This window comes from Harpia harpyja, chromosome 6 (assembly GCF_026419915.1).
Source record: "Harpia harpyja isolate bHarHar1 chromosome 6, bHarHar1 primary haplotype, whole genome shotgun sequence".
NCBI lineage: Eukaryota > Metazoa > Chordata > Aves > Accipitriformes > Accipitridae > Harpia > Harpia harpyja.
The window spans coordinates 8,806,021-8,823,335 of record NC_068945.1 but is presented as its reverse complement, the minus strand read 5'-3'; the positions used below and the strand labels follow the sequence as shown (position 1 = coordinate 8,823,335).

The window sequence follows — 17,315 nt, the reverse complement described above, 5'->3', positions numbered from 1 at the left end:
CTGCCAAAAGAGCAGATGAGGGCTGTTCCTGCGCGCCTGCCCCCCGCTCCCGCCCGATCCCCACCCCCGAGCCCGCAGGGGTGGGAGCGGGGGCTTGGACGGGCGGACAGACGGGGGCGGGGGGGAGCGGGCGGGTCGGCTTCTCGCTCAGCATCGCCGCCGCCAAGTCGGAGAGAAAGCAAAAGTTGCCGGGGAGCCGCGGCTGACCCCGGGGCGGCTCCGGGCTGGGCCCTCGGGGCTTCCCCTTCCCCCGGTCCCGCAGCGGCGGGCACGGCGCGAACAATGCCGGGCCGGGCCGGGCCGGGGGCTGCTGCCGGCCGGGTGGCCGCGGAGGGGAGCGGGCCGGGGGCGGCGGGGGGGGGGGGGGGGCGCGCAGCCCGGGCCGGCGGGACAAAGCGCCCACTCACCTGAGGAGCGCGGAGCGGCCGGCGGGACGGCGAGCCCGGGCGGCGGCGGGGAGGGGGCGGCGGCGGCCGCGGCCGGGCAGGAGTTTGGGAGGAAAAGGGAGGGTTTTGATTTCCCCTGGAGTTTGAAAGGAGGAAGTGAGGAATGCGAGGAATGAGAGTTGGTATGAAATGAACGCGGCCGAGGGAGGGGACTGCCGGCTAACGCAGGGGCTGGGGAGGGGACTGGCGGGGCGCGGGGGGAGGGAGGGAGGCGAGCGAGGGGCCGAGGCGGAGTTGGGAACAAAACGCGGCGGGGCCGGGCGCTGCCCGGCCGGGGGCCGTGTGTGGCCGGGGCGGGGGGAACGCGGGCAATGGCCGGAAGAGGGGGCCCGCGGGGGCGGGGGAGGGCCGCCCCGCGCCGGGGGGGGGGGGCGGAGGAAGGAAACTCCGGGCGGCCGGAGGGGGGGAGCGGGAGCGGCCGGGACGCCGCCGCCTCCTCCTCAGGGATCGGCGGAGAAGTTGGGAGTCCGCGGCCGGGGCGGGCCGGCCCCAGGCGGGGGAAGAGGTCGGGCACCACCGCCGCCGCCTGCCCGCTGCCTTCCCGGGGGCGGGACGGGACGCCTCAGGGGCGAGCTCCGCGACGCCTCTTCGGGACGTGGTGGGATTTCCCACCCAGCACAGCCGAGCCCCACGCCGGCTGCCGCGGTTGAATTGTCCCCAGAGCAGCCCGGGAAGCAAACGCCCGGCCTAGCAGCGGCGGGGTGTCCTCGTCCCGCGGGGAGCGGCCCTTTCCCCGCCGAGGCGCTGGTACGAGACCGAGACCCTCGCCGGGGTGGGAAAGCCACATCCCCAAAACAGCCGCAGTGGTAGCACGGCGAGTTGAGTAAATGTAACTGCATCCGATGGGCAGCTCTGGGCAGCGCGGCTCCGCCGGCGGAATAAACTTGTTCACGTCTCCCCGCAGGTGACTTTGTCCCAGGCGCCTGGCGCGCATGTAGCGACCTGCCGTACGGTTATGGCGCAGCTGGCTTTGTTTGAAACTTCAGTAGATTGAAGAAATGGATTCAGAAAAATCTCGGCTTCTTTTAAAAAGAGTTCGTAACTCTTTCAGGTTGCAGGTTGCAGACTGAAAGCAGGACCTAAATGGGTCCTAAGGCCTCAGAAACCGGGTGGCAAAACCTACCAACTTTATAAGCTTCACCTTGAGATTTGGAAGGCCAACTCCACTTTCTGGTTTTTTGTTGGTTTTTTTTTTTAGCCTGGCAGTGCTGAAGATAACTGCTGGGTAATCCTTTTTAAGACACAATTACTTTTCTTTGTAAGGCAATGCAGCAATGATTTTATTTTATAAATACTTCAGAAAAAAAGTTTTCTGATACAACTGTAGGAATCAAGAGTATATACCATATAAATCAGATGAAGTTACAAAATTCAAGGAAATTATTTTGTGGTTTTTTGTTATGTAAAGCCCTGTAATGATCTTAATTAGTAACTGTTCCTACTAAACCATATTTTAAAATGTCTAATTTAATGAAAAACAAATGTGTATTAAAGGTAGCTCACTTCTCTGTGAATTCTAGGCCAGGTCTCATAATTATGTGACTAACATATTGTTTTGCTCCCATTTCCCTGCAGAATCAACATAGCTCAAAGAGAAGGAATTGAAACCTATTCCTTCCTGTGAATCATCACACAAATTGTTTGCAGGACTCCACTCAATTGCAGATGGAAACCCACTCAAGAGAATAGAGGTTTTTTGGTGGTGGGTTTTTTGGTTTTTTTTTTTCTTTACTGGTGGTAATGTGGAAGCAAACTGTTCGGCTTGGAACACAAAGCAGAGGGTGTTGGGCAAGCTGATCAGACTTAATTCCCCAAGTCTATCTGTACTCTGATTTTGATATGCAGCTTTTAAAATATAGTCGTTTTTCACAGTAAAATATTTATTAAAGGGAAAGTAACACTAAAGGGCTCAATGCAACTAAGCATCAAAAAAAAAAAATCCTTTGTTTTCTTCATAATTTTAAGCTGTTTTGTTGCAGACAGTGCAATGGTTCACCTTGTTTGGAACTGTTAATTTAATCAAAGTAAATGATCACAAACTCCATCCTCTGGAATACGTTCACGCATTTATGTACTCTCTAAATTAAATGTTAAATTACTGGAGCAGGTTACAGTTATAATAGCCTTTACCTTACTGTGTTTTGGTGAAGTTAGTTTGCTTCTAGATTTTTCTCCCGTTTTGGGACCAAAGAAGTGACCTCCACCTTCCAGTGAAGAAAGAATAATTCCATAAAGAGCATGTTAAGGGACAGAATGAGAAGACAAAAACTCTACAGACTGTACAATTCAAGAGATAGAACAGTAACAGTGGGTACAGGGCCTCTGCCGTCTTTCGTGGCAGGGCTTTCAATTCTTACCACTTCACAGTTGTAGCAGGCTGTTTCCCTGTAAGGAAGCCCTTACACCAGTGTTGCTTTTCTACTTGTCTTCATAGCTATATGCTGGGCCAAATCTCTCAGCCCTAGGATACCTTAACTGTCTGTCTTAGTTCTGGGTTTCAGCTGTACTAGTTCCAAACTGCAGTTATGTACAACTGTGGCAGAGAAGATGAGGCTCCTGACTCTGTCAAAGAAGGTATCTGTCCATAGTTCAGTTTCACAAGACTTCGCCCAAACTCTTAGCTCTTGACCTGTAAATCACAGGGAACAATTTGCTTGTCTTCTGTACCAGAACAGGAAACCTAATTCAATGTCAACTGAGAGATTTACACAGCTGTTAATACCAGCAAGTAGAGGAGCACACTAAGTACAATACAATTGTACACCAACAGTAACAAAACCCCCTGTCCTACTGCTACCAAATTCAGCAGCAAAAATTCAATGAGAATGGGGCTGAGCCCTGAAAAGAGCAAGAAATTATTCACTTTTATGTTTGTGAGCCAAGGAGCTTATGGCAGCCTAGGAGCTGTTTTAGTCTACTAGGCCTGTCTTTAGTATTCATATTTATCAGTTTAATATGCTTCCTTCTTTGTTTTAAGATCTCTTCGGGATTTCAAGAATGTTGCATTTGCATGTACGCAGCTAATATTACCGTACTAAGAACAAATGGCCAGTAGTATTTGCTGCTCAGTTTTTTCTCCCAACTAAACCTAATGTGGCCTAGATGGAAATAGTGGAAAAAAAAGAGCTGCACGAAGAATAGGGCCTAGAGATTGCAAGCTGTCAGTTTCTGATTATCAGAACCACCCTACCTCCTCTTACTAGGGTTCCTGGATCACCCAGTAGAAACAGGAGAAAATAACCACTTCAACTTGTGTTCCTCCTGGCCTTGTATTACCTCAGTTCTTGATTCAGAAATACACGGTATTGTACTTCAACAGTGGAACAGGTTCAGATGGAGGGTAGGAAAATGCGTAAAGAACTGTCTCAAAAGCCCAAACTGGACACTGGGAGAAACATTAAAAACATGGGGCAGAGAAGTGCAACTAACTTGAGAGAATCAAATGGAAACTAAGAACTATACAGGAAGACCTGCTGATGGGGGGGGGGGGGGGGGGGAGTATGAGAGAGACTAACCTTACGTTTATTCCCAGTCTTCTAAGTATATGAAAAACACACCACAAAGGAAGAGAACTGAGAATTGCAAAGGAAAAGGGGGAGTAAGAAGAGAGGTGAGATACAAGAAGACAGAATGAAACTGAGGTAGTATCTAGTACAGGAGGAACAAAGAATACGCACACGTGACAGCAAAATCCTACAAAAAAAAAACCTCATTTAGAATTAAGGGTTTTTTCAGTATATAAATTAGTTTATTTTCCTTTAGATATAAAAGTTATAAATACAATTCATGTAAAACAGTATCTGATAAAAGAGCACTGAATCAGTTCATCTGTCTGCGTAATTTGACTGAGACCCAGAGGCCCTGACCCTGCTAGGATCATTTGATGTCAACAGATAGCTTGACAAGCCACTGCTGACAAGCCTAACTGAAAGGCTGAGTAAAGGGATGCTACTGTGGCCTTCTGAGCACAGAGAAAATAATCTTTTGACTTGGAAATTGGCATTCTACCTTCAGGTCACCCCAAACTGACATAAGGCAGTTTTCTTTCACACAGTCCTAGTCAGAAAAATAATCAGACAGGTAACAAACTGATGTAGTTTTTCTGGATGGGTAGAGGGAATGCAGAGCCATCAGCCAAGAACTCAGAAGAGCACAACTGGAAAACACTGCCAGGTCTTGTCCCCAGCCGGATGAGCAGGAAGTACATGAAGGCACAAAAGAGATCCATGATTCAAGTTCTCTTCCTGCCTGCTCTGCTGATGAGATCATCTCAAGACAATGGCTCACCAGCTAAAGCAGAATGGGCATCTGAGAGATAAGCGAGCTGGAGTTCTTAGCATCAATTAATAATTTACAGTTAAAGACAGAGTTTACACATGATTACCATCTTTTTTTTTTTCCTGGCAATATCAGAAAATGTCTTCATGAAGTTTCGTTATGTTGAAAGAGCAAGTGATATCTACTACTGCAAAAATGCCAGAGACCAAAAGCAATAAATCTGGCTCCTTGGAGCTTCAAACAGTTAGTCTGCTGACAATGACAATATCCAAAGCTGGAGAACACCTATTCTTGTCTCAATAGAGGGACAGACTTTTCCAGGATCATCATGAATATGCATAATGGCCATGAAACAGGCAAGATAGTAACTGTTCTCTGCTTTAGTACACAGCAGATGTGTACACTATGAGGCTTACATGTCACAGTGTGCAGCAATTCACTCTGATGAATCAAGAGGCATTCCATGCTGTGACCTACAGTCTCCATATTGTACCTCCAGTATTAAAAATGGAACACTGGAAGGACACATTGCAAAGCCCCATGATACATTTATTAATTTTTTTTAAACTTACTGATGCCTTCGAAAACACCTGTAATCTCCTTTTGAGGTAACACCTTCTTATAATCAGGTTAACATTATTTATGTCATGACTTGATATAATCTCACGTTAAAAAAAGAAAAAAAATGAAATCAGTCACTAACTTATTCCTAAAAATGTAGAAAATTTTACAAACAGTGGACAAAAAAAATATTTCTAATCAGCTTACAGTCTAGATTCAGTCAACCAGAACACTGCTTTTCAGGAATAGTACTGTATATAGTTACAATACTATCTTCTGCCAAATCCAGTCAGATTCCATCATCTCTTCAGTCTCATTTTTCACATGGTTAAGAATAACAGAAACAGCAATGGATACAATATCACCAACTAAAAAGGAAGCATTTGAGATTGATTGTTCTTTATTTGGTAAAAAGACTGTCAAGGGATATGGAATAATTAGAATAATGAAAGGGAACTGGACTATCAGCCTTAGAGAATCATCCCACAAAGTAAGAGAAAAGTGTTTTATTAGAGCCAATGTCTCATTCCAGCTCTGTATTTGTTGAACATTACCTACAGTTGCACAGAGCCATAACCTGAATCCTTCCATGTCTGACTGTTGTGACAGACAGCAAAATGCTACACAGGGCAAAGGAGAACACGTGCCAATAACGGTCCTCCTTTTTTTCTGAATTCATCTGATCAGGAATTCAAGAGTTCCTCATCAGATCAGTAGCATCATCTCCAGGGGCACTGTGGAAGTTCCAAGATACATGAACACTAAACTATTATTTTTCTAATCCTAGCTGCAAGGGGTTCCAATTAGCGGGCTAAATTCCTTAGCCTGCTCTCATGCAGCATCTGTTACAAAGATTCTGAAAGCAGAATCAACACCGACAACAAAAACATCACCCATATTTCTTGTTCTTCCACAATGCGTACAGAGACTGCTCAGTCTTGGGACAGTCTCCTAAAATGGTCTACTGTCAACTACTATAATGCACTGAGGCCTGGTATTTGCTTTCTAATAATCCTGCAGAAGTCTGTCCTCCAGTTCCCTTCCATCCCCAATGTGCTTTTCATTACTCCACCTGGAACTCTTACAACAAGATGCAGGGATGGGAGGGCGTTCCACGTTTCAAGTCAGTTGTCTCTCATTCACAGGCCAATTTACTATCAAAGCTGGAGAGTCCAATAGCAAAGGCCTGAAGAGCACAGAGAGGATAATTATAGTCCAGAGTGAACACATCTTCTGCTACACGACCAAACTGCATCACAATGTAGTCAGCTGGGGAGAAAAGAAAGATTCAGAGACAAACAATTTCACAGTGAAACAAAGGAAAAGAGAAAAAAAAACCCCACAAACAAAAACCCACACATCTGGCAGTCCCAAATATATGCAGTTGGTGTATCTATCCATCCTCTCTCACCAGCGTGGCCTCCAAATCTGTTCTCTAGAGTGACTGTTATTCTGGAGATTACCTTTCTTCTAAGAACCAAAGCTCAAACTACTCTTTTGCTGGGCTGAAAGTGCTGTATTAATCCTTTTCCTTCCCTTCAGGAGGCTTGCATTTACCCCCTCTTTTGCTGCAGCTATGGACAGCAGTCTCTGCACCCACTCCAGAAAAAGGGAGGCCTTATATAGTTTTCTTGGCAGCTGAGAAGTCCCCAGTAATCCTGAGCTGAATTCCTCCACCCAGTCTCCCTTCTCCAGGAAGGGTGTCCTATTCCTCCCAAACCTCATGAAATAAATTGGGTTCTCCCTGTTCGAATAAGCCCCACACACTCTCCACCAGACTCTTACGGTCATTGTCATGGACAATCTGGAAGTTCTTCACTGAGGCCTGAGTGACTCTCCCATGGAAGTTCAAAACATAGGATTGAGTATCATCGTTCCAGACTGGAGCCTTGTTGTGCAACTCAATGAGGTTCTCTAAATTTTTGTTTTGCCATTTTGACAGCAGACTCTCATGTTCCTGTTCAGAAGAAAGAAATATATTTATCAGATTTGGAATGGCTCTTCTTTTGAGTACTGCCTCTCTCATGTGTGTGCACTCTATCACTTGAAGGTCATTCCTTGATTAATGAAACACAATGGCAGCACTTAAACTCACTCCTACTAAAGATTTCCTGCAAGTACCAGGAAGATACTTTAATGGATTCCCAGTCCAAGCATTCCTTTCCACTCAATAAGCTATCACCATATTTCCACCCAAACAAGAAAAAAAAGAGTGAGAGAGAAGGAAGTGTGTGTACAGTAAATGGAGCAATTCACAGGCCACAGATGACTGCCATCCTGCTGGCAGGAAAGAATCCTTTGAGTCTCATAAGCTTTCTCTGATCTTGCTGGATCCAACTTCCATTTCTAACATTCTAAACTTTGAAACAAAAGAAAATAATCTGCAATTAACTGCATAGTGCAAGGCCCTGGGGTGCTTCAGTAGAAAGTCCAAAGGCTGCAGCGGGCTGCAAGTATGCCTTAAGTAGGTTAAATGTCATCCTATTGGGTCTAATAAGTGATGCACAATATGAAAAACAGAGAAATAAAACAAAAAAGATACAAAAAGGAGGTAAACCAGCACATTAAATTTGACAAACAGAATGAATTACAAGAAGCTGCAAATAGTAGTAAGTGAAACACATGGCATGATTTAATTTTAGAAGTTCTGCAACAAATAAAATCCAAACTGAAATAATATATGCTAAAACTCCCAAGAAAAAGAATCCAAACTGAAGGTATTTAATGGGAAAAAATGATCAGAAAACAACCTATTGTCGAGGTTATAGTAACTGTTTTATTATTGTATACAGATATGTCAGTGGATTTTTGAGGATAACCTAAATAAAACTTCCTGTTCAGTTTAAACTAGTTACTTTATATCTTTTACTTTTTAAAGATGCAAAAATAAGTCTGAGAATTGGCACCAAAGGGCATTTAGATGCAATTTTTCCTCCTTTAAAGTGGAAGCAGTATTGCTTAATTGGAGGCATCACACTACAGAGAAGGAAGATGAAAAAAGAGTCAAACCCCTACACTGAAAGCTTTGCCAACTTTTCAGAACAGCTTTGTGTTTCAGCCTTGTCCACTGTCACTATGCTTACCTGCTAGCAAAAAAGTTGGCAAAATAGGGGAGAAAAATAAAGGCAGGGCCATGGAATCATTACTGTACTGACAGGGGAGACAGCAATATCAGTTGAAAGATGATAAAAAAATGACCACCTCCAGATACAATTTTCCTGCCCATTCACAAAACTAAACCTCTTTTCCAGGCTCTCATGACCCTGAATTTCCACTCTTGAAGATTTTTTTTTCTCTGACCTCAACAAATACACTCTTGTCCTACTCATATCTACTCACAACACGGTTGCAAATACCATTTCCTAGCTTAAAATATTGACCATGTCTTTCAGTTGGCACCTGTCCTTTTTGCCTTTTGGTCTTCTATCACACCAAACATAAAACCCACATTAAGGGAACAGAATGATTTTCATCATACACCTTAATATATCTTCAGATACAGTTCTGTAAGCTTTTGGCTATAATGTCCCCCATATGTATAAGAAATCCTCACTGAACAGTCACCACAAAACTCCATCCTTCTCCTCATCCCACTTTCTCCTTAAAGAATCCTCTTCTGTGATTCCTACAGAGACTGACAACATTCTTATCAAAATGTATTTATTCTCTTGCTACTACACCAGAATACCACCTTATCTATTTATTATCTATCTGTTGTAACTCATATACTGGCTAAGAACGTAAGCTCCCAGGAGAAGCAAGTTTGTTCTGTGTTCATCCGACTCTCAGTGTAACAGGGTCCCACCCATGAGGGGTTGTAGGTGCAACAGCAACAACATACACTAGCCATTGCAATAGCTAAGTGAATAATATTTAGGCTGATTAAAGGACAAGTGAGCATACAAACACTATTCAGAAGGCTACAAATTAGGTAAAAGGCAAGAACAAATTAATCAACACCTTTAGGCTACATTGTATTTACTCTCCATGAGACTTGCTAAAGCCCTGAGTATTAACAACCTTGCTCTAAAACCTTCATTGTCAGTAACACCCAGACCTCTACGGGAAAGTTTTAACCTCTTCCTCCAATCTGAAACACGACCAAACTCCATAACTCACATTTCGTGGACGGATTGGAATTCGCTTATGATTCATATTCATTCCTGGAATGATCACAGACATTTTTCTGGGACCCTTGAATCCTAACACATTGGTTTCCTGAAAGACAAGGAGAGACATTTTCAGTAAATGAGATACTCCATCTCAAAGAAGGAAAGACAGCAAAACTGAACTTGAATCCACATTTGTATTGGTTTTTAGAGATTTGCTAGCTACAACTGTAGTAGCAGTTATCTAACTGCAACTGTGTTTAATCACTGAGAACAGCTTTTTCTCCCATTTTGAGAACGTTAAAAGACATACATAATATTACCTAATTTAGAGTGCATCTGTTATCCTAATGAAACATTTATAATGAAATCAGAGACAAGTGCAATTTCCCAGGCATAAGTTTTTGCATCTGAGGCAAAACTGTGCTAAAATCTTGCTAGTGAATGAGCCTTAAGTATGATAAATGGCAAATATCTTTGACCTGAGTCTGTGTTATCTATATATCATCATTTAGGCTAAAATGTTTCTGAAGAATGAATAACGTTCTTCTTTACGTGCTGTTACTTGTGTTTAAAAGCATACCTACAGTTTTACCTCAAATCATGCTCTTTTATAAATCATTAAAAACAGACCCAGAAGGCAAAGTATTCAGCAAGTGTCCAAGCTTCAATCTTAAGACAAGCAGATTTTTCCAGAGTACTGCAGGAGACTACTCCAAGTGGATTGAGTATAAAAAGCAAAGGAAAAAAGTCTTGGCATTCTCAAACTATGCGTTTGATAACTTCAACCAAAATCCAAGGGCCCATTTAAAGTGTTCTGTAACAATGTCAGCAATAACCTTTAAAATTCCCAAAGACCAATTAAAAAGCCAGAATCTTTTAGAAGCACTGAATTGATTGATAGAAGTGATACAGCTTCTCCTAACAGCCTAGTGCATTTTGCAGACACAGAACATGGGTCTTTGTAGTTGCACCCTCTATTATTTCACTTCAGAAAGTCTAGGGGCACATATGAGAATGAGGGTACTGATTTTATTCATATATAAACTTTATGAGCTTCTTGTAGATAAAAGTTCAGAAATCTGAAAAGCTGACTTTATATTATCTGCTGTAGTCATTTTAACACCTTGTGGTGTACAATTAGGTGGGGAACTGAAGAATAATGTATACAAAGAAAATATCCGGTGATACTTCTGTAGACAGGCTAGTACTGGAATTATCACATCGATTTTTTTCCCAGGTGCCATTAAGATCAACAGAAAAAAAAAAAAAAAAAGACCACGCTCCAGTAGGCTAATGCACCTTTAAATTTCTGCTGCTGTACCTGTGATAAAAGTAGAAATCCTTCCACTTGGCAGGCCATCACTTTGTAAAGAACCTCAAATTTTACTCAAACTTTAGGACTGGAATACAAAACAATGTGACATGAAAACCCTCACATAATTCTAGAGCGTCCACAAGTGCGTCCTCACTCTAAAGCCTAGACTGAGGTGATCCGCAAGACCAGGAGAAGAAAACATCTCTAGGATAGAGCTAGCAAATCACGATTTCCCCTGGAACCATATCCTTACCAACAACAAGCTGCTACTGAAACAATACCAGCTCCTTCCTATCCACCAAACTGCTTTTGGTTTTGCAAAAAATAACTCTTCTTCATAGGGTACTCCCAATTCCTTCTTAGTGTCCACCAGATACCAGCTGGGCAAGAGGCAGTTCATGCTGTGGCTGGCTCCACGTAAAGGATATGCTGACCGACCACATGCTGAACGACAGGCCAGGTAAGGAGGTCATCAGGATGTTAGTTTGGGTCTCTCTCCCTCCCCTGGCATTGATTTTTTTTTTTTTTTTCATTAAACTTGTAAGAACTTATCTTTGAGGCCTCTGCCCTTTGTTGTATCTGGTTGAAATTGGTCAGTTGGTTCCAAAGTTAAGTGGGAGAGGCAGCCAGGTGGCATGATTTTTGTAAGCCCCATTTCCTCGGTAACCAGGGGACAAAAAAAGAAAGGGGCAAAAGAGGAGAGGCACTACTTACATAACAAATAGCTGCAAGCTCCTGTCTTGTATGAGCCTTTTCCACTAGACCTTGTGCCTTGACTGGGCTAACTCCATGGTCATAGACTGTAAATTTAGTTCCCATGAGGTTTGACCTAACATCAGGTTATGGAAAGACAGAGAAAGAGAGAGGCATCAGTGGAAAGTTTTGTCATCTTCTGAAGGTATTTGTACAGCACAGTAAAAGCACACATCTCCTGTCATCTGAATCTTCCTATTGCCAGCTCAGTAAGGAGCTTCTGCAAAGTGCCCATGGTGAACTGAGCCTGTGACCTATCCTGGAAAAGCATCAAGCCTGTATTCCTTCTCTGAATTGCCACGGTGAACGGTAATGCTGAAGAAAGGTTGCCAACACGGGTGAATACAGATTACATTAAGCAGGACAACGCAAGTTCATTCTCTCTGAAGTGATACCAGATTGCTATTCAAAACCCCAACTCAACTAAAATGAAAACCCAATCTCTCCTGTCTGTAGTTTTCATGTGTGGTTCTCACCTGAGTTTTCCAATGAAACTTTCTCCTTCCCGGGATAAATCAGTTGGGTCAACTGATATGAGGTAATTGGACGTTTTGCTCTTTTTTCGTTTTCTCCCTGCAAGAAGGAACGTCTGGAAATACAAAACTTTGATCAAGACTGGAGCTTTGCAAGAATGCAGAGGCATTGCTAGGTGTTGCTATCCAAACTGTTAACTCTCCATTTCCCACATCCATTCCTCTTTTTGTTCTGTGCTGTAATTACCATCTCCACAATTCTGATCTCTTCCACAAGTGCCCGCCCTGAAATCCTGTTCCTCCAATCAGCTCACTTGGCAGTCTAGATTTAACGCAACCGTCCTTTCTAGTCTTCCCTCCTTTTCTTGCAGAGCAGCTCAGTCTCCCTGCTCTTCTTTATCCTTGACATTTTTATACTTTTTAAATTTCATCTTTCATCGTATTATGGCTTTTAACCTGCCAATTCCCTCCTTAGTGCCTTGGCCAAATATAAGCTGTCCTCATCTGCATGCTGGCTCTCCTCAGCTTCTGGTTTCTTACCAGAAGTTCTCCCTTACACCAAAAATATTCTGTGGTAAGAGTACAATAGCCAAGATACTATGTGCTGCTTCCAATACCTTTCTGTTGTCATCCCTTTCCAGATGCATGTAATAAGTAGGGAAGAGGCCCCGGTCCATTCCCTTCTTATCTCTAGTGATTCGACACTTTATTGTAATACCACGGGGTGCAGGGCGTAATGCAAAATCCTCCAAGTTCTCTACTTCTCCCAGCTGTGCATCTGCCTGAGGGGATGGACTACAGGAAGCACCTGTTTCCTGTGGGAAGAACCATCATATTAGCAAATTAATATCAGATCAGAGGCTCTGGTATTCCCCAAGAAAAGAAAGGTCTGTTGAAACAGAAGATCTCATGTTTCAAGAAGGTATTTGGGAAAGGGAAGTTAAATGAGAGACCACCTGTGTTTCTCTGAAGAAAGTGGCTGAAGACTTTTACTCTGAGGAAAGACTAGCCCTCCAAGGGGAGGGAGGAAAAAGTACCCATTAACCAGAGATGAGTGAACTACTAGGAAGGGGAAAATAGGATGAGACACTGTAATTATTCTAAGCAAAGAGCCTCTCTGCTTTTAGAACTTCAAACACTGTGGGGAAATAAGGCAGCCTGATAGTATGGACCGGTGGATGCTGCAGTAAGATAGGCTGGGATTTTTGTGACTAAAATGAGCACTGAGATAGGGTACAGTACAGGACAGGAGCAGAAACGGACTAAGCTGACAGTGGAACCACCTCAACTAAATGCTGGAAGAACTTTAGAATAACGTGTACAGTCAGGATGCAAGTTGTGGTCACCAAAGGAACCAGAATTCTAATGGAAATCTGGTATAGGTCATTACAGTTACTTTTTCTTAGAGGTAGCTGAATCCTGTGGATTGTAGAACCCAGGAGATTCGCCCCTTACTGGGCCTTGGAGATGAGGTTGCTGGTTTATGCCCAGCAACTCACCCACTAGTGTAGCGCAACATACGCACAGTCACCTCACAAATACACTCACACGGGTCTTTTGAATAGTAGCATGGATTTGTAAGGCTGTCCAGCATGCATGCCCAAAACCTGTGCCCTTTATCTGGTCACTAGCTCAGACCCTGGGTCTTCCTCATGCTGGTCTCTTCCAGCTCACTGGCTAGTCCACCACATAGTTTGTCAGCATACGAATGTATGTATTTTACACAAACACACACACATGAGAACACATTCACACAGAAAATAGTTAGAAATGTAGTTTTAACACCTGCGGTAAGACGCACTGCAGTAATCGGGCACAAGGCTTGGACGGACAAGCATACTGTCTCACAGCTGTTTACATGCATCTGGTGCTTTTTAGCCCTTTTACTCTCTATTTTCCCATGCTTATTACTCCCTGATCCACCTTGACCCCTTTCTTTTCCCTCTTGAGTCCTTTCCCTAAATACCCCATAAAAACTTTTCTCCAATCCCAGAATTCTCTGTTCCATCCCAAAATTCTGTTCCCCCTTGCATCCCACAATAAATGCTACAAACCTTCAGGCAGTGATCCCTCTTAAGTTTGCATGGCATTTCACAGTTTCTTTGAGTCATCTTAGTGTATATTACACCAGAGACAATGGCCTAATCTGTCTCCTTTGAGGGTCATAGGAGTAGCTGATTCATTGTGTTCCCATCTTCACTGATTAAGCTACTTGGGTTCCTCCGCCCACCATTGTTCCTTTAATCATTACTAGGTCTTTCTGTTTAACTCAATGGCCCTTCAGTCAGATAACCTGACAATCATGACCTTCCTCTGCCTTTAGGGAAGTAATATGCTAGCTACTGTAGTTGCAACTACTATATTTTAACCCAGTGCTCAAGGGGTCTGTACTAAAATCAAGCATGTGCCCAGCCCATATCAGAAACGGATTTCAAGACACTTACTGCAAAAGATTTCTCACTGTTTGCAGAACTAGGCCTCTCAGATTCAGGATACGGTGAATGAGATGCCAGCGTCTTACTAGTTTCCTCCTCTTCTGTGTCCTCCTCATCAAAATTCAAACTGCCTGAAATTCCTGTCAGAATACAGGATCAAGCAGGTAACCTCTGAAAGAAGGTGTCATGAGTTCATGGCATCACTAATTCATATATGACTCCTGCATAGCTATTCACTCTTTTAATTAATTTCTGTTGTTTCAACCACTGATTTTCTTCATGTGCTATATTGCTTCCCGAGTCTTGTAATTCAAACCCCTAGTGACATTTTGCAGCTGTCACTGTGCAGATGATTAAGCAGCTGTCAGGGTTTTATTAATACTTATTTTACATGATATTACATGATGTAACATATTGCTTAATATATGCCATCATTGAATTAATTTTGCTTATTTTCATGCAAAAAAGCCCCCCATGTCTTAAGAACATGTCCTGGTTTCAGCTGGGATAGAGTTAACTGTCTTCCTAGTAGCTGGTACAGTGCTATGTTTTGAGTTCAGAGCGAAGAATGTTGATAACACTGATGTTTTCAGTTGTTGCTCAGTAGTGTTTAGACTAATGTCAAGGATTTTTCAGCTTCTCATGCCCAGCCAGTGAGAAAGCTGGAGGGGCACAAGAAGTTGGCACAGGACACAGCCAGGGCACCTGACCCAAACTGGCCAACGGTGTATTCCATACCATGTGACGTCCCATCCAGTACAGAAACGGGGAAGTGGGGGGCAGGGATTCGCCGCTCGGGGGACTGGCTGGGTGTCGGTCGGCGGGTGGTGAGCAATTGCACTGCGTATCATTTGTACATTCCAATCCTTTCATTATTGCTGTTGTCATTTTATTAGTGTTATCATTATCATTATTAGTTTCTTCTTTTCTGTTCTATTAAACCGTTCTTATCTCAACCCACGGGTTTTGCTTCTTCTCCCGATTTTCTCCCCCATCCCACTGGGTGGGGGGGAGTGAGTGAGCGGCTGCGTGGTGTTTAGTTGCTGGCTGGGGTTAAACCACGACAGAACAAAAAAAAGGAAATGCAGATCAATATGCCAACACCTATCCTGTAAGTTGGACTCTGTACAGTTTGCATCCTTTACCACTTCCCTTTAATCCTATACACACTGAAATGGAGTATGATAATTTTTCAGTAAGAGCCCTCCTATTCTGACATCAGTAGCAATAACTCAGGTCTCATGAATACTGCCAATGATTTGATTTTTAAAACAGAAGCATGGACTGAGTAGTTCCAGGACTTATTTACTTCATCTTAACCTAAGCACAGTTATGTAGACATGACTGTGGGTATATAACTAAAATAACTCTGGGTAAAGACATTTTTAAAGAGCTTCCATACACATCACTGTTTGGTGTTTCCTTCCACTTGGAACTGCATCATTTTGTTCTGTGATTCCATTCTTTAATTTGGCTGTAGAATGGAAAAGCACGTAAAGCACTATAGAAAATGAACACACTCAGCCTGCTAAGCTGAATTATTTTCTGAGACCCAATATTAACAGTGATCCAACACAGCACTGCATAGAAGAGGCACTGCTGGAAGTTCTTTGTCTCAGATGAAACAGAAAAATGTAGTCTTAACAACCTGTCAGTAAACTTCCCAAAGCACATTTGGAAAGAGGAAAGGCGTTAACCCTAGTACTCTGGCCAATTTCAAAATTCACTGTTTATATTCTACCTCCACTAATTTCCCCTGAAGTTTCTGGATATTCTCTCCTGCTTCCTTTCCTAACTCTTGCGTAATGTTGCTATCCATAGGTAAGCAGCTGTTGCATCTCACAACTGAATGAAAGTATTTCTACATATGGTAGTACCTTAATACATAAAGTGTACTGGAAACATTCTGGGAGACAGGCTCTGCAAAATAAAAACAAGCTGTGTACCATATTAAACACTTGCCATTATTTTGCTGCAAAGTGCTTAGGCTGCATGCAATAAAAAAAGGTTTCCTGTGGCACTGGCAGCAACAGAAGATACTTGGCAGACAGATGGACACCCTGCTGGTAAACTACTCAATGAGATATAACTATTGAATATAAAACTCCAAAACTGTTGATTGTGACAGCCTCTGACTCGGGAAGAACACCTTTCCTGTTAGTCTCCTAAACAGTTAAATTATGGCATTACCCTGTAGAGGGTTCTGCTGTTTTGAAAATAGTCAAGCATCATATCCAGCTATAATATAACTGGAATAAAAATACCCCGAACTTTAGCAAAATGTGAAGTATAGCATTTTGCACCAACTTCCTTGGAAAGGCCAGAAATTATACAGCACATTGATAAACCTTTAAAGCATAACTGGTATGTTTCAATTAATGTCAGAAGAAGGAACTGCAGTTCTGCATTTCTACGTGCTGTAGAATCTACTAGCTCTGCATTTAAAAGTAATATCCTACAGATACTTGCTTCATGATTCCTCATATTTTTTTGGTTTTTTTAAAGCTACTGAAAAAAATTATAAGAAGTAGAAGAGCCCCCGAAAAAGATTTTTGCCCATTATCAACTCTTACCTCGTTTCTGTAAGATTTCTTGCAGATCTGGCTTGCCTGCTGTGTCTGTTAGAGCCTCTCCATCATTTTCCTGATCTGCATTGTCTTCTGTTTTGGAAGATCCAGCAGAGAGAGTTTGGAGCTTGGTCCCCAAATCTTGCACTTCCGATTTCAGAAAAGCAGCTGGTCCATCAATGCCTGCAGGCCAAAATGAAACAGAATTCTAAAGTCTATTTTTTTATGGCTAAAGATGCATCTCAGGATGGTTCTTTTCCTCTTCCCTTGCTCAAGCATCCCTTTAAAGTACTGATGTATACTTGCTCAACTTGTGTCAGAAGACTTGGGAGGAGTCAGGCCTGACTGGTACAGACCACCTATTAGTTTAAACAT

At 43.0% G+C, this 17,315-nt stretch overlaps 1 protein-coding gene across 4 annotated transcripts in view; it reads right to left on the bottom strand.

Moving 5' to 3' along the window:
* Positions 1-5,252: 5,252 nt before the first annotated feature.
* TULP3 (TUB like protein 3) overlaps positions 5,253-17,315 on the bottom strand; it is a 33,365-nt gene continuing 21,302 nt past the window's right edge. For all 4 annotated transcript variants that reach the window (XM_052790024.1, XM_052790023.1, XM_052790027.1 and 1 more), the window contains exons 4-11: positions 16,947-17,123; positions 14,383-14,513; positions 12,556-12,753; positions 11,942-12,054; positions 11,427-11,541; positions 9,405-9,503; positions 7,071-7,242; positions 5,253-6,554 (exon numbers count right to left, since the gene is read on the bottom strand). In XM_052790024.1, the coding sequence (XP_052645984.1) occupies positions 6,421-6,554; positions 7,071-7,242; positions 9,405-9,503; positions 11,427-11,541; positions 11,942-12,054; positions 12,556-12,753; positions 14,383-14,513; positions 16,947-17,123 (1,139 nt within the window). In that variant the 3' untranslated portion in view covers positions 5,253-6,420. The remainder of the gene's footprint in view (positions 6,555-7,070; positions 7,243-9,404; positions 9,504-11,426; positions 11,542-11,941; positions 12,055-12,555; positions 12,754-14,382; positions 14,514-16,946; positions 17,124-17,315) is intronic.